Source organism: Haliaeetus albicilla, chromosome 13 (genome assembly GCF_947461875.1).
Source record: "Haliaeetus albicilla chromosome 13, bHalAlb1.1, whole genome shotgun sequence".
NCBI classification, from domain to species: domain Eukaryota; kingdom Metazoa; phylum Chordata; class Aves; order Accipitriformes; family Accipitridae; genus Haliaeetus; species Haliaeetus albicilla.
The window spans coordinates 990,137-1,012,402 of NC_091495.1; the positions used below are offsets into that span (position 1 = coordinate 990,137).

At 57.2% G+C, this 22,266-nt stretch overlaps 1 protein-coding gene across 2 annotated transcripts in view; it reads right to left on the reverse strand.

The window, feature by feature from the left end:
* PTK7 (protein tyrosine kinase 7 (inactive)) overlaps nt 1-22,266 on the reverse strand; it is a 36,344-nt gene continuing 14,078 nt past the window's right edge. Inside the window, exons 2-21 of one of the 2 annotated variants that reach the window (XM_069799810.1) lie at nt 13,516-13,809; nt 13,117-13,299; nt 12,890-12,992; nt 12,235-12,425; nt 11,306-11,453; nt 10,188-10,318; nt 9,643-9,909; nt 9,304-9,437; nt 8,761-8,896; nt 8,509-8,628; nt 8,193-8,342; nt 7,765-7,915; nt 7,283-7,410; nt 6,815-7,018; nt 2,651-2,806; nt 2,235-2,467; nt 1,579-1,659; nt 1,342-1,493; nt 1,086-1,264; nt 1-880 (exon numbers count right to left, since the gene is read on the reverse strand). In XM_069799810.1, coding sequence (XP_069655911.1) covers nt 720-880; nt 1,086-1,264; nt 1,342-1,493; nt 1,579-1,659; nt 2,235-2,467; nt 2,651-2,806; nt 6,815-7,018; nt 7,283-7,410; nt 7,765-7,915; nt 8,193-8,342; nt 8,509-8,628; nt 8,761-8,896; nt 9,304-9,437; nt 9,643-9,909; nt 10,188-10,318; nt 11,306-11,453; nt 12,235-12,425; nt 12,890-12,992; nt 13,117-13,299; nt 13,516-13,809 — 3,302 coding nt within the window. In that variant the 3' untranslated portion in view covers nt 1-719. The remainder of the gene's footprint in view (nt 881-1,085; nt 1,265-1,341; nt 1,494-1,578; nt 1,660-2,234; nt 2,468-2,650; nt 2,807-6,814; nt 7,019-7,282; nt 7,411-7,764; nt 7,916-8,192; nt 8,343-8,508; nt 8,629-8,760; nt 8,897-9,303; nt 9,438-9,642; nt 9,910-10,187; nt 10,319-11,305; nt 11,454-12,234; nt 12,426-12,889; nt 12,993-13,116; nt 13,300-13,515; nt 13,810-22,266) is intronic. The other variant, XM_069799811.1, reaches the window with a different exon arrangement.

Below are 22,266 nucleotides of genomic sequence, written 5' to 3' on the forward strand. Positions count from 1 at the left end.
AACAAAAAAAAAGCCTTCTTTATTGAGAGCAGCACATAAAAACCCAACAAAACCCAACCCTTCTTGGCTGCGGTACCCTCCGCTCAAGCAAACAAACTAACCCACTCTAGGCTGCATTCCAGTAACAGAAATACTATGTTAGGGAGGAGTCGGCACTCTGGAAGAGGGAGAGAGGGGGTACTGCCCAGAGTCGTTGTACAAAAAAAACAAAAGGCACAGGGTAGTTGGGAAAGGTAGTGAGCTCCTTCATATGCCAGGCACTTTTGTGTTCCTGCTGGCTGGCCTGTACCCGTGGGGCGCGGGAGAGCCAGGCATGCCTAGCACAGACGGACGGAGAGAGCAGCCGGGCCAGGCCAGCAGATATGCGTGTGGCGAGCGGGGATGGAGAGCCTGGTACTGGAGCCCAGCTCTTTACTGGGAGAGGGAAGAGCTGCGTTCCATCCACGCCAGCAGCCCGAGGGCTCCGGGCTGGGCAGGCGGAGAGCGAGAGGCAGCGAGGGCTGTCTTTTGGGACCCGTGGAGGAGAGGGGTGGGTGGGGGGACACTGGGGTACACTGGCTTGTGCTTTGAGTCCAGCAGCTGCTGGTGCCGAGCCGCTCGCTGGCGCGTCGGGGTCAGGCTCAGCAAAGGGGCCGTAAGGAGCGCCGGAGGCTCCCCGGGCACCTACAGACCCCCGTCCGCCCCCGCGCCGCGTCCTTCCCCGGCGAGGGCCGGGATGCTCAGGCTTTGCTGTCGGCTGGGCTGTCCCCAAGGGCGGTGGCGAGCTCGCTGAAGGAGGGTCGATCCTTAGGGCTGGGGGCCCAACAGCGCTGCATCAGCTTGGCGAGGCGGGAAGGGCAACCCTCGGGCTGCGGGAGCTTCGTCTTTCCCGACTGCAGACCTGGCGCAAAAGCAAAGTCCGAAGGGGGCCGTTGGGAAGAGATGCGATCCTCTTCGTGGGCAGCATCTCTCCACGCGGGCTGGAACGGCCTCTCCCCAGTCGGACCAGCACCGTGTCAAGAGACGGGGACGTCACCCAGCCCCTTCTACCATAAGGAAAGGATGCGGGCTACAACGCCAGGGACGGCAGGAGGTACTCCACATACCTGCTAGGACCTCATCATCTGCCAGCGGGGTGTAGGGCATCTCCCCGTGCGTGAAAACCTCCCACATGAGCACCCCAAAGGACCACACATCTGACTTGGTGGAGAACTCGTCCTCCAGCACGGCTTCAGGCGGCATCCAGCGCAGCGGGATCCAGGCTTGGCGAAAGTGGTAGTACTCGCTGCGGGCAGGACAGGCAGGCGATGAGACCGGTGCCATCCCATTCCCTCCCATTCCCCTGCCAGGCTCCCAGCTGACCTGTTGTACACGTCTTTGCTGAGGCTCAGGGATGAGACCTTGACCTGCCGCTGGGCACTGACCAGGCAGTTCCTGGCTGCCAAATCCCGGTGCACGAACCTGCCGTTGGAAAGATGCTCCATGCCCAGGGCCACCTGTGTGCAGAGAGACACCTGACCCCCAAGGGAGATGTCAGCCACTGGCTGCCTGCCTCAGGGGTCCCCAAGCCCCACAGCGCTTCCAAAGCTGCGCTATCACCTTATGTTTGGTAGTGAGGGGCTGCGGCTTCAGAGACTCATCCTTGCTCTTGGAGATCCTCAGGAACTGCTTCAGGTCCCCCTGGAAGACAGACAGCAACTCAGAGGCAGCACTTCTCCGTGCTGCCAGCCGCATCGGTCCCCGCTGTGCCCAGGTGGGGCAGGCCCACGGATCCTCATCTCCATAGTCCCCCACCTGCCCTCCTGGTCCCTGCCCTGCAGGGCAAGCCAGTATCTCACTTCTGGGCCTCAACTGGCTACGATAAGCAGGCCTGACGTTTCCAGGACGTTTTTCATGTCCCAAATTGATTTCTCTCCCATCAACTCCCAGGCTCCCCCTAGCAGCCCTTAGCATTCGCAGCCATTCTGCAGCACGGAGTCCCATAGCTTAACTTACTCAGTGGAGTCCTGGACATAAACCAGAAATCAGGAGGATGTGGGAAAGGACAAAGTCACCTCCAGGTCTTGCAGGAGACCCCCCCCATTCCCCTTGAGACTCCTCCACGTGTTGGGAACAGTGGTAAGCTCAGCCTGGTCTCCCTACACCTTGCTTGCTCTGTGCTGCCAGCCTGGACCGTGCCACACTTGCAGGTCCCATGCCCACTGTCCACCCATCCTCCTCCTCCTCGCTGCAGGCGCTGCTGGCAGAGCCCTTACCAAGTCCACGTACTCCAGGACCATGTAGTGCGGCTCTGCCTCACGGCACAGCCCCAGCAGCCGCACCACGTTGGAGTGGTTCAGCTTGCCGAACATCTCGGCCTCTCTCCGAAAATCCAGCTGCAGCTGCTCGTCCCTTGTCTGCAAGCTCTTCACCAGGACCAGTGCTTCACCCTCGCCATCCTCCGCACCTTTTGCCTTGGCCAGGAACACTTCACCAAACTCCCCCCTGCCTGGAAGCGTAGAGCAGCACATGGGAAGGCAGCATACATTAAGACAGCGTATGTATTTGACAGCCCGGCGGCTGCGGGGCCCTCTGTACCCCAGCACATCCAATTTTCTGGCTAGGACACGCTGGGCTTTCAGCCGCAGGTTTCCTGCCGGAGCGGGGTCAGGGCCAGGCTGTCCCAGCATACCCAGGGTTGTGATTGTCTGCAGGTTGGAACGTGGAAAGTGCATCTTGTCGGCAGCGCTGTGCCGCTTGCTGGCCCCGGAGCTGCTGCCCAGGTTGGTCAAGGCCACTTCTTCCTGGATCTCTGCTGTCATCTGCCCATTCTGCAGCAAAGTGCCACCTGCAAGGGAAGCGTAAACGGCTTCAGCATCCCGCCAGGCTGCGCAGAGAACGTCACGCTAAGGATCGGCCCCTTCTGGGGCTGACGCTCCGAGCACCCGCAACTGGCTGCAAGCACCCCAGCTTGACGTCTAGCCCCAGGCAACAGGGCGGCCTCCGCACAGTTGTTCCCTCTCCGGGCTCACGTCTGGCCCCATCCCTGGCAGCCCTGCAGCCACCCTTGAAATCAGATGCTGAGCAATGGCTTTGGTCCCAGAGGTAACCAGACCCATCTGGCCTTGTCCATCCCATGCCACTCGGTCATCCCGACGCGCTGGCTACATCCAAACTACCATTGACAAAACTGCGGAGCAGCAGCAGGAGACTGGACGCGTGAGGCAAGAGATAGAGCAGAGACGACCCTGCTCGCTATTAAGCGCAGTCTCTTGATGCCCAAGCGACTTTCTGGCATTAGCTGCTGCGGCCTGACTCCCCTGCTCCTGCTCACTTCCCAGAAAGCCAGCAATGCTCCTGTCCTTGGTAACCTTGAACCCGTCAGACCAGATCAGCCTGGAGTTTCCTTCGCTGGGTTCAAGCAGTGCTAGGAAGCACCGTCCTTGCAATCAACCCCAGCAAGCTTTCTGCTCAGGAACTCCGCTAGAAATTTCCCTGGCACAAACATAAGCCAACAAACAGGACAAAACGTTATTGCCTTTAGAAAGTAGAGAACCCTGCATTTTACCGGCAGCTCGTAGGGGAAAAGACTTCATAGACAGCAAACCTTGATTTTTGAATGCATTGACTGCTTGGATCGGACTTGGCACTAGGAAGCGGTGCTTCCCGTAAGCTGAAGGCAGGAGTTTGAACGTAAAGCGGGGCACAGCACTGAGCTAAGGTGGCTGACACACGTGCAGCATCACCCTGCATCACTGTGCACACTCCATTTCAGCTAGTCCAGGAGCAAGCATTAAGGAAACACCCGGCCACGCAAAAGGATTTAATCACAACGTTAAGACTTGACCCAACACGAGGTAACTCCAACAGGAATCCCACTGCCCGTAATTTCCATCAAGGGGTATCGTACAGCAGCATGTGTACGTGCACGCTTACAACGAACGCGTACGAGAGAGGTACCAGCCCACCACCACATCCTGAGCAGGTCTGGCCACGATGACAGGGACTGTGGCTTTGTCAGAGGTAGGCTTGGAGCTGAGATACGTGGACTTAAGCTACTGACAGCCGTCCTCTCTCACATGCTGGAGTAACATTTGCAGAAGACGACAGTGAAAAAACACCACCTACCCTGTAAAATCAAAGCGTGATGCTACTTACGCTCTCCCTGTTTTTATGCTAATTATTAGCAAGACTGTTTGACCCTGTGCTGTCTGCACTCATGACTGATGGTGTCTCAAGACTACGAGCTTGAAGCCAAGAGGATAATACAAGACGACCGCTGCAACTGTGCCAAGAAAATACCAAAGGCTGCAGAGCGAGTATGCTGCCACTGAGAGACAGCACCAGCGGGCAGCAACGACAGATGCTTTTGAGAACAGACATCCCCGTGTTTCACAGAGCTTTGACAAGACAGTCAATAACAAAAGGGACCGCAAAAATGAACAGGAAGCTTAATTTACGTATCCAGCAGTCCAGAAGGGAACCAAGTGTAGAGGAGCTGCCTGCTTTGCCCTCCTGCCTGCAACGCCTGAGCATCTCCTGGAGAAAGAGACGCAGCCACGCTGCCCTGGAGAAATTAGCATGTGCCAACACAGAAATCAAATGCTCCCCTCAGTCCCCCCAGCCGTTAACCTCCCCAAATGCTATGTCTTTATTCACCCAGAGAAAGCAGCACAGTCAGACAGAGGGACACTGAGAGCAAGCACCCTTGTTACAGAGGATGTGGCGCACCGAGGACGTGACCTTGGAAGGTGACTGACTTGTTCGGAGTGCATCGATCCATAGGAAATCCATAGGAAGGATCCACTGCAAATCCACAGGAAGGTCAAATCTGTCTGGATCCTGAGGGCACTGGAAAAGTCAGCTGGTGGCCAGCCAGGGAGTACTTGTCATCAGGTAGGTGCTGAGATACTTCGGGTCACCCAGCTAAAGAGGGACCACATCAAAAGGAGGAAAAGAGCCAGATCTTTGAAGACCATGGTGAAGGGGGTGACTCCACTGGAGCTGACAGCAAACACAAACCACTTCTCCAGAGAGGCTATGGAAGTACCAAAAAGGAGTGTAGACGTCTGGGCAGCTGGGTCTGCTTGTAGCAGTGAGGATGCATCTCTGACAGCTAAACTGGTTCCAAATGAAGGGGATAAGAAGAGGCAAAGTCTGGCAGAATAAAAAGAAAAATATAATAAACATAGGCCAAAATAAAAATCTGAGACCACCTCAAAAAAGATTAGAACAAATCCTTTCCCAGGAAGAGGATGCTGGCCAGAGCCTGTCGGCACCAGGTGAGCTGCCTACGACTTGTCCACAGAAGAGCTCACAGTGGTGACACCAGCAGAGCACAAAGCTGCAGAGATGCTCCTGCATCCCTGCTCCCAGGAGGTTCCCCCACAGCCAGACTTCTCTTCTGGAGGTTTGGCTCTGTTCAGAGTACCAATACAAGAGGAAAAACAGGAGACAAACCCAGCAGGGATGTTTAGCCAGGACCTCACAGCAACCCCCACGCCATCAGGACGTGGCTGTGTGCTGGAAAACTGGGAGGGGGAAGCACGATGACTGCATTTACAGTGTGGGGGGAGATCCAGGGAATTATAAGGGCAGCACGCTCAACTGCACCCCATCACTCACAAGTCCTCACTGGTATCAGTGATGCAAGAACAACCACGACGTCAGGAAAAAGAGCTGAAATAGCTTTTGGAAATGAAAACGATGCCTCAAAGATCTCGGGTTCACTGAAGGAGTCATGTAGCTCATGCACAGTGGGGACCCAGTTTAGTCTATTTGCGGGGATTTTGCAGGGTCTCACGGAAACAGCTGTTAAAAAGCAGCTCGGCTGCCACAGGACCGGAGGGAACATCCTCCGACGGACACACAGAAAGTAGGCACCAGGGTAGTACAACATGGAAGGGCTGCTGCCGGCAGCGGTTTGCCAAAGCTGCCAACTTAGCAAAGGTAGCTTTGCAAAGGTAGCAGCAAAGGTACAGGCCAGCTGTGGCCAGCTGCAGAGGGACATGGAGCACTGGGAGGTGCAGCCAGAGATAAAACATGAGGGCTGGCGAAAGCAACCCCGGTGTCCCATCCACAGTGGTGGGCTCAGCCCCGAGCTGCCTGCTCTCTCTCCGGAGCGAGCTCTGCGGATAGGGAACTGAAGCCCGTGGCACAGCTGGGAACAGGACAGAGCCCAGCTGTGTCACTCGGCAAAGCTGGATGCACCAAGTCCTGCCTGGGGCTCCCCATCTCAGAAAGGCGATAGCGCAACCAGAAAAGGCACTCGCAGGAATAATCAGACGTACAGAAGAGCTGTGTGTTCCAGTGCAGAGCTGATAGGTGACAAGCTTGGAAAGCAAAGAGATAGTTTTGTGCTCCAGAAGTCCTTGCTGGAGGATGCCGTAGATGCTCAAAGCTTATATGGGTTTCAGAGATAACAGGGTGAGTTCACAGCAGAGTTCAGGGCTGTTCAGTGAAAAGTCTTCCCATTAGCACCAGGAGCTGCTGAACTGTGATTTGAACAGGCTGGAAGAATACTACTATTTCCTTACATTGCAATAGGGATACTCCCGTCCCCTTCGCAAAGGGTGTATGGGATGCCACGTACGGGTGCTGGAAAGCGGGAGCGATACGTAACTCAGCAGACAGAGGTGGCCACAGCGTGGGGCTGGGATGCAGGTTTCACACTAACTGCCTATTTCTCACCTGGCAGCGGGTCTCTGCCACCAGCCATAGCCAAAACCAAGAGCAAGAGACTCCCAGGGTAATGAGGAGTCCCCTGTTCCCTGGGAGCTCCCCGTCCCTCAGCCCCTCCAGCCCAGGGGTAACGGGCCAGCAGTGAAGCCCCCACCCCCAGAAGTGCCGGCCTCACCATTCAGACACTCCATTTCAGGCTCCTCGCCCTCCGGGTGCTTCTTCAGCCTCTTGGCTTTTCTCCGCTTCTTACAGTAGAACATCAGCCCCAGCACGATAATGATGTAGGCAACAGCTGCCCCCACCGAAAGCCCAATGGTCTGGATCATCTTGTAGGGTGTGTGGCTGCCAGGTCCCTCATCCTCTTCTGCTGCCGGCTTGTCTGTGGGGCAGAGAGCACCAAACCCATGAGGGTGCAGAGGGATTTCCCAAATCCTGCTCAGGAATGCGCTGGTGGAATGAGAAAAGCCCCCCCCCCCGCTGCTGCGGCCACCTCCTCGTCCAGCCGCAGCACACGCGTCGCATCCCGATGGGGATGCTGCCATGACTCCCTAGCAGGCATGACCCACCAGTGGGGCCAGAAGCAGAGCCTAGAGCTGCTGGGGACACCAGGAGGCCAAGTCCCGACGTTGGGCACCTCCCTTACCTACGACGTATAGGAAGGCCTCGCGGTGCTTGATGTTGCAGCTGTTGCCGGCGATACAGGTGTATTTTCCAGAGTCCTCGGCGGTGACGTCGTAAATCACCAGGGAGCCGTTGGGCATGATCTGAATCCTGCCAACCACACAGAGCCCTTTGCAAGCACCAGAGGGCAGAGGCAGGCTTGGGGTACCTGCAGCCCCATCTTCCCAGGGTGCCTCAGCCCCATGTCCCCAGTGCAATCGTCCCGAAGCTCAGGCTGTGCAAGGCTCAAGAGCAAACGGTCGCAAGCTCAGCTGCAGCTTGGCAGGCTGTGGCAGAAAAGGTAACCCCGAGGCCAGGAGAGTCCAGGCCCTGGGACACGGAGACAACCGACCGTGTGCCCCCCAAGCTGGGAACCCGAGACCGCACCATCGGCACCCGCGTGCCGGGTAGGCACGGGGAACGCCACGCTGCGCCACGTTTCGGTTTGGAATGGAGGCTGTGTACCTGGGCAGCAGCTTGCCGGGATCCAAAATCTTGTCCTTCCCTTTCCACTGGATGTGCGGCATGGGGTCCCCCTCTGCCTGGCACTGGAACATGGCTGTGTGCCCCTGGTACACCGTCGTGGGCTCTGGCTCTAGCTTGAAGGTGACGTAAACTGAAGGCAGAGAGGCCGACACGAACGCTGTCAGCTTCTGGGAACGGTGCTGAGCTCCCACAAGGAAGCAGGGCCAGCGCTGGCTCAGCGGCACGTGCCCTCTTGAGCTGTTTGCAAAGCACTGACAGACCAGACACTCAAGTGCCACGGGACAGAATTTGGGGTCAGGCCAAACATTTCTCTCTCTGCCGGGGCATGCCGGTGGGCTGCCACCCAGGCAAACCCGCTGCAAGGCCAGCGCAGCGGGAAACCCGCCTGCCTGCCACAGAGCCCTCACCTGCGACCACGAGCTGCACGGTGGCACGGATCTCGCCTTGCGGGCTGTTGGAGGCGATGCACGTGTAGTTCCCCGAGTCGCTCCTGCTCACCTTGTGGAAGGACAAGATGCCGGCATTGTGACTGACGTGGGATGGCAGGCTGCTCCCGTCTGCAGGACGCAAGAAGAGGGATGCAGCAGTCACGCAGGGAGCACTGGGCCACCAGGCAGCCGCAGCACCGCCGCTTTACCCACGTTGCACGTGGGCCAACGCAAAGGTCCTGGGGCCCCAGGTCAGAGACAGACATACTGCATCCAGGTCCCCCCCACCCCTTACCTGTTTTAGTCCACTGGATGGTGGGTTTTTCCCGGCCAGTGGCTGAGCAGGACACTGTAACCTCCTTATCAAACTCCATGCACTGCAGCGGCTGGGGCGGCGGGGTGAACTTCAGCTTCTCTGCAAAAGACAGACGTGCTGTTAAGGCCCCCTCAGCCGCAGAAAGCACCAGAGCTCGGGGTATCGCGCCTGCACCCTGCCAGGCAAAAGAGCTCCCCAACAGGGGAGGATGCGGAGCGCTTGGCAGCATACCTAGCACGTGCACCCGTGCGTATCCCTCGATGCTGCCTGCTGGCGTGCTGCTCACGCACTTGTACATGGTCCCATCGTACACCTCCACGTTGTTGATGCGCAGTGTCCCGTTCTCGGAGATCTCAAACCGTGAGTCCTGCCCAGAGGGAGGGAGGGAGCGGGGCAGAAATGACATTGTCACCAGCCCTGGGCTCAGAACCTTGCCTGTGGCACTCCTGACGTTCCCACAAGCCCGCACCACGCCTCAGATAAGACACAGCCCTGCCAAGACCCACGTGGAGAATTGAGGCAAGATGCAGTGACACCTCCCTCGTCACTGCCCCAAAAGCGGAGGGCTGGCTCCCAGCCAAGTGGCTAGAGACAGCCAGTCGTGCACCCATACACCAGTAGGAGGGAGATGGTGCCAGGAACATGGCCAGAGTGGGGGTGACAGGGATGCTGGGCCTAGGAGCAAGGCAAGAAACAGCAGCAGTAGAGGAAGGAGCTGAGCAGGTACCTGGCCGAAGTGCCCGTGAGCAGCAGGGGCTTGCCCCATCGCCTCACCTCAGAGATGGAGACGCCGTTGCGGTACCAGGTGACGGTGGGTTTCAGGGAGGCCTTGCTGAGGCAGTGCAGGTATCCTGGCTTGCTCTCCTCCAGCTGGCTGTCCTTGGGCATCTCCACCCATTTGGGTACCGCTGGGCACGGAGGCAAGGGGTTACACGGGGCCGCTCACCACCTCTCTGGCCAGCACCAGGGCAGACCAGACAGACAGCGTGCAGCCAGCCATGAGAGATGTGCCTCTCCGTATCAAAGAGGTGATGCACCATCCCGCCCCAGCTCACCCCAACCCTCCATCCAGCCCCTTTCTCCGCTCCCAGCCCTTCTTGGAAAGCTGCCTACTCGCCACGGTGATGCTCAGTTCCTGTTTCTTCTCTCCAGCCTTGTTGGCAGCGTGGCACGTGTAGGTCCCCGCATCCGTCTCGGTGATACTGGTGAAAACGAGCTGCTCTGCCTCTTGGTGCACCCTGCCAGCAGTGGGAACTCGTTCCTGGTTCCTCTCCCACCACACCTGGGGCGTGGGTACACCTCGCGGGGCAACGCAGGCCACCCGGTGCCCCTGGTTCGCCGTCAACACCTTCGGGGAGAAGGGGGCCATTTCTTCGATCTCTGAGAGGAGCGATAGACAGCAGGGCTCAAACAGGGCAGGAACACGTAGCCAACCCACCAGCCCCATCATCCCCACGGGAGGTACCAGCCGAGGTGCTGAGAGAGCTCACCAGCTCTGTCTGCTCCCCTCAGCCAGGCGGCAAGGAGGAGCCATTTCACAGATTAAACCAAGCACTTTTCCCGCGTACTGACCCATTGCTATATCGTCACGTCGCTCCAGAGCGACACCGCAACTCTGGGACCCGCTGCCCGCCCTGCCACCAGCCCCAGGACCTCACCTGCTAGCCGCAGAGTCGCCTTCAGCACCAGAGCTTTCCCCCTCTGCCCACGGCCAACGCACTTATAGACGCCGGTGCTGCGAGCCCTCACCTGGGTGATCAGCAGGGAGCCGTTGGCGAACACGGTGGTCCTGGGCACGTGGGGAGAGGCAAGGCTCAGCGGGCATCTCTGCGGGACGTGGGCCAGAGCCACAGCCCCGTGATGTCCTACGTGAGCCCGCGGAACCGAAAGGGAGAACTTTGGACCGAGGCAAAGCTTCCCGAGCGCGAGGGGAGCCGCGCACATACACGAGGAGACGGCGAGACACGCGCTTCGTGGGGGAAATGAGCTCAGGGAAGTCTCTTTTCTCGGAGAAGTGCTGGCTCCCACCAAAAGATGGGTCACCAGGCTGGGCCAACTCTGAAAGCTGGCACAAGCCACGACGGGGGGGGGGGCAAGAGATGGTGCCCGGGAGCTGCTGGGCCACCGGGCATCTGGCACCCAGACAGCTCCTCTTGCCTTGCCAGGCTCCAGCATCACCCTCCTCGGGCAGCCTGGGCTAGGAGATGTCCCCATCTCTGGGGTTTGCCCCATGAGTAGGTGTCTGGGGGGGGGTTCACAAACATTCCTGGCTCTGGGGATCACCACGCACGGGTATCTGGAGGTGCGAGCGATCGCTGTGCAGGTGTTGGGGGCTGGGAGGTGTCCCTGAGGCTGGGGATCAACACCTGCGGGCATCTGGTACTGGGACACGTCCCTGACTCTGGGAATTGTCCTACGTGGGCGTCTGGGGCTTGAGGTGTCCCTGGCTCCACGAAATCACCACACACGAACGTCTGGGGCTGGCAGACATCCCCAGCTCCGGGGATTATCATGCGTGGGCACCTAGGAGCGACAGCCCCACAGACCCGGTTGAGGACAAACTGCTTGCTGAGCCCTATGCAGATAAAAGCCACGCACAAGTACCGAGGCCCTGCTAAACCCAAGCCAGCCAAGATGAGAAACCGATCCCAACGGCCGGCCTGACGTCGAACGCTTGCCCTCGGGCACGGCCAGGGTTTGGCCTCTCTCCGTTCCGTCCAGAACACGGTGTCCCCTCTCCTCCCAGCCCTACCCACATCACCGGGGTCCCTATTACTTGGATCTGTTGGTGATGGGGCTGTCTTCAAAGAGCCACTCCTGCGTGGGAGGGGGCACGGCCGCAAACTGGCAGTCGAACATGGCCTCTTCGTTCTTGGTCACGATGAGGTCCTGTGGGACGATCACCGCCTGAGGAAAGCTCTCGTCTGCAATGGCAGAGACCACAGGAGGGTGAGAAGAGAAGAGCAGAGCCGCCTGTGGTATCTATCCCTTCACCATTGCTCTGGGGGAAACTCAAAGAAAAGAGCGGGTCGCACCCTGAGAGCCCAAAGGAGGCAGACATGGCAGCACGGCTCTAGCCCAGGTCTGCGGGCGGTAGCCGTTCTGAGGAAAGCCCTTCTGCTTCCACGGCAAGGCCCTGAGCACCCTGGGCTCCTAGCGAATGGATCAAACCTGTCACCGGACTCCAAATTCCCTTGGCCGATTCCAAATACCTCTCTAAGGTCAACATCTCCTGCTCTCCCCGGACCTTGCCTCCAAGGGCCAGCGGGGTGTCTCACCCACGCGGCACCACGGTGGCACTGGTCTTAGCCAAACCGGCAGCACCTACAGCCTCCAGGGTCCAAACCTTGTTGAAGGAGGGAGGACCCTGGTACTCCGGTACCGGAGACGATGGCATAGACCTGCTCCAGAAAGAAGCAGGGGCAGATTAACACCCGTAGACGGGGCAGGGTTCAAACCCGGCCAAGTGCGTCAGGCCTGTCTCCAGCCAGAGGCTTCGCACGGGAAAGTCACACCAGCCTGACACATCAGGACATGGTTTAGTGGGCATGGTTGATGGTTGGGACTTGACGATCTTGAAGGTCTTTTCCAACCTACATGATTCTATCTAGCCTGCCTCCTGCCCTGCAGCAGAGGGGAGGCTGATAGCAGAGCAGTAAAACAGCCGAGCCCCCCCAGCCCCGAGCAGCCGGGACACAAACTCACCGATGATATTCAGCGTGAAGTTGTTCTGGCTGCAGACGAAGCCGACGGCACTGCGGGCACAGCAGTAGTAGAGACCGTTGTCGTCGGGGCTGGCACTCTGCAGGGTCAGCGTTCGCTCCTTGTTGCTGACGGAGTAGGTGCTGTGGCCGTTGGGGAGAGGCGTACCGTCCCGAAACCACTGCCACGTGGGGCTGCGAGACAGGGGCGAGAGGGTGAGCGGGTGCGGGACACCGGCAGGGCTCCCCAGAGAGCACATGTGCGGAGGAGACAGCCCAGAGATGGCCCATTTCCCTGGCTCTCCGTCCCCGCTGCTGGCCCCGACACGGACACGAAGCCATGAGACATGCAGCCAAGTGGACGGGACATGACTGGAAAGCAACGGAGAGTGACCGCAGCACACCAAGCAGCTCAGCGACCGGACTGTGACAGCCCGTCCTTACTGTGCTCCTCGCTACGCGGCTCCGAGGAAGCCGTTTGCCTTCTCCCCCGGTGCTCAGCCACAGGCTCAATCCTGCCTTTCGCCTTCCCTAGACTCTACTGAATCCTCGGCGGGAGAGAGGAGAGAGAGACGGAGAGAGAGAAAGAGGGGAAGAGCATGCAGTGAAGGTGCAGGGGGACCCCCGGCAGGGTCCGTTCCTCGGGAAGCAACCCTTACCGCGGGTGGCCGTCGATGTGACACCGCAGCACCACTGCGGAGGAGGGCTGGATCTCGGCTACGCTGGCCGGCTGCTTCAGCACCACACTGCCTGTCTCAATCCCTGTGGGATCAAAGAACGAGAACACAGCTGGCTCTCCAAACCTATGGAGCCCAGGTGGATGCCGACTCAGTGATAACCAGAGCAGGCAGCAAGGACGCAAGCACGGAGGAAAGGGACACCCAACCTGCGAACACCCCACGTTGCCCCGTGTAGCTGTTCTCTGAGGGATAAGAGGGGCTCTGAAAGGATCTGCAGTGCTCAGGACACACTTGGTGCAGTAACATCCCCGTTTCATATATACAAATGGGGAAGGTGGCAGGAGAAAGCATCTCCGACAGCCTTGGGGACATCAGAAGGTACAAGCGGCCTAGAGGGCATGAAGGACACGGTAGCTGGGGAGGAATCCTACTTGCACAGTTCATGCCGTCCGATCCCCGTCTGACCACGGCCCCCAAACGCGTTAGCAGGTGGCCTAGCAAAGCTGTTTCCAGTCTCAGCCCCTTCCAAGAGAGCGCTTTGCCCCGTCCACGGTGGGCAGCACCGGGCTGCGGCGTGTGCCTGGCTGCCCATTCCCCACACTCACACTTGATATTGAAAGAGGCGTTGGTTGTGCGAGCCTCCTCCCCGGTGAGCAAGTTCCTCGCCACGCACTGGAAATCCCCGGCATCCCGGTGCCGATCGACAGCAGCAAACTGGAGGTTGCTGCCTTCCTTGAAGCGCTGCTCCGTGTCCCGAACGGGGAGCCCGTTCTGCAGCCATTCAAACTCCACGTCTGCTGGATCCTCCACCTCGCAGCGGAGAATGGCACTGCGGCCGTGCAGGGCATCCTGGGAGTACGGCTCCTTGGTGAAAAGGATCATTGCCCGAGTCCCCACAGCTGCAAGACAGAAAAATAAGGGCACGTTTAGAGCATGGGGAACGGGGAGAAGGGAGTAGGTAAGCACGTGCTGTTCTCAAGGGTCTCCGGACAGCTGGTACCGCCACGTTAGGAGAAACGCAGCCCAAAGCACATCTGCCAAAAACAAGCCCCGGTGGGGGAATTTAAACAGATCTGTGCTCAGATTCCAGCACAGCCTCTTTAAGGCTGTCGCTCCAGGGAGGGAGCGACGGGAGGGAGCTCCCGCGACCCCGACATGCTGCCGAGTGCCACGCTTCCAGCCTGAACAGAGAGATGTCTCGTGGCGTATGAGCCAAGAAGTCAGTCACCAAGACACTGGAGAGCAAGCAGCTTCCTGGGCCGTTCGGATGGTTCTTTGAGCTCCTCTTGTCCTGTTTTTTTTTGGGACGCGTCCTAAGTCCCAGCCATGCGTCAAGATTGCCCCAGATCAGGAACACCCATAGACTGTTTCTAGGCTTTCCTCAAAGCTCCTCTCCTTGGGATCATGTCTCTGTCTCACTTCCACATCCTCAGAAACTACCCAGAAAAAAAATAATGGTCTGGAACAAGGATTGCCCATGGGAATAACCACAGCAGCTGCTGGAGTACAGCACAAGGAGACGCAGCAGTGACACCCCAAGCTTCTGCTGGGGACTCACCCCACTTGCAAGTAGGAGCAGAAACAAGAAATTGCAATGGTTGACCCCAGGGTCTGATAGCGGCCATGGGGTGGCTCTAGAAGGCTGGAAGCATCTCTCTGCAGTGGTGGAAAAGCCAAAGAATCCTCCTCCACACACTAGCCCCCACCCAAGAGCTCAGGGTCGCAGGGACAGAGCAGCCAGCGCTTCCCTAGGCATTGGCTGACGTGGCCGCCGAGGGACCATGCTAGCGTATTCCTAAATCTGGCTGCTGTCTGGCCACAGCCAGCCATGCAGGCGCTCTGCTCCGGTTACCAGCTGGCCGCAGAAAGGAAAGCAGACAAAGGGCAATTCAACACGCGCTGACTGCTGGTGGACTCTGTTCTCAGCACCGTGCTCTGCAGGGAAAGAGGCCAAGGCAGGCAGATTCCGAGCATCTTGGAAGCAATCTCTCACAAAGGCAAACAAGAAAGTGGTCGAAGCAGTGCGCTCCCACCACTGTAAGGAAAACGGCTTCAGAAAGTGGTTGCCTGGATGAGTTACACGAACAGGATCCAAGCCCAGCTGAAGGACGGTTCTTCCTTGGAGGCTCAGCCGCATCCTCCTGTCTGGTGTCTGTGTAAAAGCCTGGTAAAGGAACACAGTTTGATAGGACATCTCAGCCACCCTTTGGCTCATGCCAAAACAGGCTGCTGGGACAGACAGACAGACAGGAGCAAAGGGGAACAGGACGGTCAAATCCACTCAGGTTTGAACCTACAGGAGCTGGGTCTGTCCTTTTCCACAGATGTGCTTCAGGGCACCAAGGCACACGTCCGTCAAACCAGACCTGTACGGTACAAAACACGTGCGAGGCAGCAGCGTGCATTAGGAGAGCTTGTGAAGGAGATGGATCAGTTCTCTTCTTGGGGTCTCAGCATCCCAAAACCTTTCACAGCCTACTAGTCATGCTAGTGCTGGAGCTAGTGATGAGGCACCTCTCTCTGAAGGTGTAGGCCATTAAGACATGATATTTTAAATTGGGTGTGCTTCTACCATTAAATTGTCAGCATTAGCAGCATAACATTAAACAGCAGCAGAACTGATTTTGCCCCATCACTGCCAGCAAAATTGCATTTCACTCAGCGCTGGTCAGCTGAAAGCTTCAGCAGCCTCATCACATACATCCTGCTGCCTCAGCATCCCCCACGTCCGGGCAGGAGGACACGGCTCTGTGGACAAGAGACATGATGAAGGCTTGGCACAAGCTCCACGTGGGAAGCAGGGATTTTACAAGGTGTCAGGAAACACCGGGATCCAGCTCCCTGGTGAAACAGGAGAAACTGTTTATGTCCTTGTCTTCCATCCTGGGGAAACGGACACAACCGTTTCAGCTCAAGTGAGATCCCTGCGATGAACGCCTCATGAGCACAAGTGCCAAAGTAAACTGGGATAAGTAAGTGTTGAAGTGCAATAAGAGCCATAAACTTGTGTTTTGTTTTGACAATAGCATCCAAGGTGCTGTTGGATGGACTGGCTGCACATGCTGGACACACTGTCGCAACCATACCTCAGATCTGGGCTACGAGGAAAGACTGGAAGCAGCTAGATGTGGTCCAGACGTTTTGGGGTGGAAGATGTCAGAAGCCCAGAGCTGGACACAGCTTTTCATGGCACTCTCCATCCAGAGCACCAGGGCCCGGTGTTTGGAGATGGGATGTGCTGCACTTGCCCATAAAAGTTGTAGAGCCCTGGTCCAGCAAATGGCTGCAGTCAGCAGGGCTCATGCATCCTCTCCATCTCATCTGGGCTTTTGCGACAGAGGCTCAAGCAAGCTGTCCAAGCAGATGGTCTGGGATGCCATTATGCCAGAGTTTGCGTAAAACTTGTATAAAGCCAACAGACATCACCACCTGTACCGAAGGAAGACCTAGAGGACCTCCCAGCACCACTGCGCAGCAGAGCCACGTGCACGGCTTAGCCATGGGAGGCTGCCAGAACTGCCCGAGCTGGCAGACGAGAGAGCTCTCGCAGCGCTCGGTGGAGAGCAAAGGTGACCCCTGCTCGGTCTGACCGGACACCTTCACGACAGCACGGTTCTGTTGTGGTTTCGTGAGCTAATCTGGGCCGGGCTGCATTGCTAGGAGCTGCTGAAAGAAGCAGAATTGACTTTTTCTCTTCCCTCAGTGAGAGCTACCCCCAAAAATACCCAGCAACACCAAGTTTGTTGAAAGTCGGCTTAGCAAGCCCAAGCCAGTGCAGAGCTCTCCCCTAGGAACCCAGCTGGGCCAGCCACAGTCCTGCAAAGCCAACGCCAAGCAGCAGTCCCAAATGAGCGCGGTGGCAAACACCCACTCTGCGTATGTATGTGACACAAGCCATCCCTGACTGGGAGAAAAAGAAACCCTCAACACATGTTTCTGGCCTAAAACCATTTCAACTGTGGCTACAGAAAGCTTTTCAGGAAAGCTCCAGCCAGATTAGATAAACACATTTGAAATGCAGCGCACTTGAAAACACCCAGTGGTGTTTTACCCAAAGGATATTTAATTGAAATACAAAACCCTCCTGTTGAGGTAATAGATGAAGGTTAAGCGAACTGTGCAGGGAAGCTGCACTGGTACCTACAGGTCCCCAGGGTATCATTCCCACACACCACCGAGCAAATCATCTGCAGGGAGGGGACAGGCATCAGCAGGACGCACAAGGACGGAGAGAAGAGGAGGCTCAGATCACATCCCGGCCCCGAGAGCATACTTATAGCAAAGATCCGAAGGCAGGAACACAGCATCCTTCATGCAGAGGTATCCCCCTGCTCAAAATTAATTTCATTTATTTAAGGAGGCAAATAGCCGCTTCCCAGGAAAAACACTCACACTAACACCTGCATTGCCAGCCTGAATTTCTACCACGTGTATCTCAATTCACTTTTCGGGCTTGGGATGTCCCCAGGACTCGGACGTCGCAGCCTCCTCCAAAGGCCACAGCGGGCTGAACGTGTGCAGAGCATTTCAGGCTGACAAAACCAGGAAAGCCGCATCCAGGACAGACTTTGTGAGCAACCCTATGGTTAGTCACTGCTGCCCAAAGCTCTGCAGAGTGAGTTTTCAATCCTATGAGCTTGCCAGGGAGCAAAGGGCTCTCCACGCCTCTGGCAAAGCAGACCCAGCCCCATGGTAGCCAAACCCCATCGAATGCTGCCACAGCATTACGGCAGTGATTTGGCAGCAGGCTGCAGCACAGCCCGGGAATGCTTTGGTTTGGAGCCGTTCTCCCGAGCTAGAAAAGCGAGAGACATCGGGCGTTGCCATTTTCATCATCACAAAAATGCACCAGAAGTGTAATAAGGGTCTGAAGGAGACATGGCAGAGCTGGGGGCTAGCACTGGGAAATCGGGGCTGAAGTTTTGGGGGATCCCACATCCCTGTTCCCACCTGGGCAGCACCAGGTTCGGTCCATCCCAGGCACAGAGACACTGTAGGGCTCTTGGGGAAGGAGGTGGCAGCAAACTGCCAAACCGTGTGTTTCAGGGCTCACCTCTGAGGCTGGACACCGTCCTCCCACGCTGTGCCATGGAGATAGCTGGACAACAGGCAACGAACGTCATGGACCGCTGACCTTCTGCCTGGCGAGTCCCTGCCACGGCAGCAAGCCCAAACCTTCTCGGTCATCTTTCAGGCTGCAAGGGCACGAGGCAGCATTACAAGCCAAGCCTCGACCCGAGCCAGGTTTCCCATCCGTCGTTTCGTGTGTCACACACGAGCAGCCCCGCAGGAGCGAGCGCTCGCCTGGGGACGCTCCAAGCAGCTCAACCCCATCTTGGTGCCGCAGAACGACTGTGCAAGCCGGGGAGACCAGGCGGCCCATCTCCCGCCCCGCCTGCCGGACCGAGTCGCCTACATCTTGAAGCAATCCGAAAATCATTGTCTCCTTGCCTAACGACATCGCTTGGGAATGCAGCCTCAACCACAAGGCCTTCAGCTGCCGCACAGCCCCAGATCCCTGCTGTCTCTGCAGCCGTCTCGCTCACCTACGGCCATGCCGGGGATGCAACAGGCAAGTTGGCTAGTGGCTTGCCCGGGGCACTTGCACCGAGCAGCAGTTGTGAAGGAAAGAAAGAAAGAAAGAAAGCCGGCACAGACCTCAGCAGGCGATGGCTAGCCTTGGCAGGCGTTTGGCACGGCTAGGGAGCCAGCAGAGCTGGAAGCCCGCTGCAGCGGCTCCATGTCCCCAGTCCCATGGGAAATCCACGCTCCCCCTCAACCCCGAGCCACCCACCGCCAGGCATGCCCACTGCCCAGCTCCTGGGCACCTCCTCACCGAGCTAAAAGAGCTCTGGAGAGAGGACAGAAAGGGAAAAGGAAAGGATCTATGTCACTTCGTACTCAAAAGAACCTAGGTAACCAACCTCTTCAGACACCACAGCTGATGCAAGGATGAGTAATACCAAATATGCTTGCAACCAAACAAGGAACTAAAAGCACGGGAATGGGATTTGGGAAGAGGGCTTTGTGCAAGTTTAAGGTTTCCTGGTTTGAAAAGCAAGCCCAGTGCCATGGGGCTTCTGCAGCTTGTAGTCCAGCCCCACTCTCCAGCCAGGCCCCGGGAGCGTTATTCTGCAGACTTGCTTCCACGGACACTTGGCAAAGTTCACCCTGGGTCAGCTCAGCCAGATGTGCAAGCCAGCTCCTTTAATGTTCTGCATCTGGAACAGCAGATTAGAGGAGCTGCAACTCATCTGCAGTGCCCAGGGCAGCAAAGCCCGGAGGACTCAAACTGCACCCTTCCTCCCCAAAGAGGAATCATCCTCCTCCTCTTCTCCTCTGCCAGCAGGAGGCCTCAGATCTGCCCCAGCTGTGGAGGGGGAGAGCTGGCTTCCAGGAAAGAAATAAAACAAAGACCCGCGGGTACCAGGATGCAATGGAAGGAGCTGGCTGCAAAAACTAGCACAGTCAGCTCCCCCAAGGAGTTCTGGCAGAGGACATGGCTGGCCAGCGTCTGTTCTGGCCTCGCAGAGCACAGAGGACCTCAAATGCTCCCGTGCCAGAGCAGGGGAGCTCCCAGTTGTCCCAGCTCCACTGTGGAGCCAGTGCTCCCTGGGGGTGCACAACCAGCAAGTCTCAGCCCTGAGGTGGGAGCTGGAGGTACTTACACCCCCAGCTCAGCACCTAACTAGACAAGAGAGCTTGGTAACGCACTGCTAAACATTTGTTCCTTGTCCGTTTTCTTTAATAGTTAGCAAAAATGCCAGACTGAAAGAGCAGGATTAAGAGACACTTTCACCACTTTCTACCACGCGGCCAACTCTGGATGTGTCAGCTAATTAACAAACCTCAGCAAAGCAAGGTGGCAGCGATAGCTTTTTGCCACCTGGGAATCCGTAGCTGATGTACCACTACCCCACCATACCCACGCTATGAACTTTCTGCTTCTGCCGCTGCCATTGCTCAGAACGTTGAGGAAAAGAAGCCTCTGCAATCAACCCAGGCTATTCCTCTTCAGTGAGGAATCACTAAGGGAAAAAGAAGGTTTGGATGAGCTAACGCATTCTGGACTCACGTCGCTCTGCAGCACTTGCTCCCAGCTCCGTAGACCTGTAACAAGGCAAGGAAGGCACAGGCAGCGCATTGCTTTGAAGCTGCCGTTGCATCCCTCAGCAGCATGCTTAGCTGCTGCTAACCCCAAGCAAAACCAAATACCCAGGCCACAGCTACGAAGACCACCTGCCTCACTGCAAGCCCAGGGGCAGAGTTAAGGACTACAAGAAAGGCCCCCCCTTGAAGGAAAAGAGCATCAAACCTCAGCAGAAAGGACCGAGAAGCTCACACTCAGGTCCCACGTCCCAGAGGAGCTCAATCTGGGATGGACATGGACAGCCCCAAACACGGGACTGATTTATCGCCACGTTCTCTGGGAAAGACAATTGGGCCACAGCAGAAGTCTGGTGTCAAAGGCAACCATAGGCATATTTTTGGAAAAGACCGTGACCTGTGCTCCATCCCAAGGCCACAAAAGGCACAGTGGGGACTGTGTTAGGGTTCAGGGTCCTGGACTCTCACAGGTTTCAATAACACATTCCCAGAAAGAATTATCAAACAGGTCTTGTCTTTAGGAGCAATTTATTAAACATCGTTGTCTGCAGGCAGCAATTCCTTCTGTTGCCGAGTCCTCAGGAACGGCTCCAGTCCTGGGACTTTGCTTTTAGCCACTCTTGGATCAAAGAGCAGCACACTCTGGGTTCAAGCCCCAGCCTGCTTCTGAAGGCTGGGCAATCAAATCACTGGGCTGGAGCATCCCGAGCTTGCTGGTCCAGAAGCGTTGAGCCCCCTGTGAGAACAAGGCTCCGCTCACCGCATGCAGCTTTAACTCCTCGTGCGCTGGCTGTGCACTCCTCGCCAGCAGCTTGGCAGCAGTTCCTAAAAGGGAGCAAGGTTCTAGACAGCGAAGCGCTGCTAATGCTCGGGACTGCAACTCTCACCCGACAGCCTTTCCTTTCTGCTGCAGCCAGGCACAGCCCCGTTGTCCCTACGACATCTGGCCCCAATGGACTCCACACATCCCTCCTTTTCTCTCTCTTCCCCATCCCCAGTCATCACCCCAAGCTGTCAGCAGCACTCCTTCCCCTGCCTGCAGCACCCAGGCTCCTTCCAACCCAGCCTCTGCTGCAAACAGCCCCATCTGCGGAGAAGCAAAGCCAGCCCTCCCCAGGCCAGGGGAACCGCAAAGAGCAGCACGCAGTAAAACCACTCGCCTGGCCTCTCGTCCTGCCCTCTCTGCCGTCACCGGACCAGGCAAGCGCTCGGTACCTTGATCCCACCTCCCGCTCCCCATCTGCTGCAGCCCGGAGGATGCAGGCTGCCACGGAGCAAGTAACGCACGCCAGCATCTGCTCTTTGTCCTCGCGAGGCTCTCGGTGAGCACAGGGCCCCATGCAGACCTCCCATTCACGGCTCGAGCAAGCCATGTGTTTACTGGCACAGTTCATTACGAACATGCTCCTATAAAAGCAGATTTTTGGCGTGCCAGGACTGGGAACAACACATGGGTCAGCTTTTCCTCCCCTCCTGGTCACAAATACAGAGCCAGCAGGCTCATTTGCACCAGCTGAAGCTGTAGAAGCAGGCAAGGAAAAATCATGAATGCTTAATAACACAAGCAACCCCCCTGCCTTGCTGGTCGGTCCCTACAGCCACATAAAGCAGCTGCTCAGAGCACGCCTGCTCCACACACAGCTCTATTCCACTGCTTAGCAGATACCACGGAAAGAGCAGCCAAGCCAAACACCCAGAGAGATTTGCATCTCCAAATCATTTCCAGCCAGCAAGTTCCTCTGTGCAAGAGGTTCCAGTTGAGAAAGCCTCTCAGACGGGTAGAGTTGCAATAAACCACTCTCTCCCACCAGGCCAGATGGAAATGGTTTGATGCAGGCAAGGAGCTCTGAACACGGCAGGCTTGGTCTGATCAAGCCCAACATCTGGAAAGCCTTTGGGCACCCACCACACAAGCCTTTTAAAACGACGTCGTTTCCCATTCCAGTTAAAGTAAAAACAAAAGCTCACTCTGCACCCAGGAAAAAACATCGCTCCTATTTGAGTCCCCAGCACAAACGGATGGGTACAAAACAGCATTTACAAGCAATGCTCCGCTAGAGTGGCTTTGGCTTCGCGAGCCGTGAGGAACTGCACCAGCACTCAGGAGCTCCAGGCCTGGGATAAACACAGCATGGTCGTACTGGTGTGGATCAAGACGACGAGGGACTTGGGAAAACACCCTACAGTTCTACCACACACCTGGATCCAACAGCCCTGCTCCAAGTGCGGGTCTGCTCGGATGACCACTG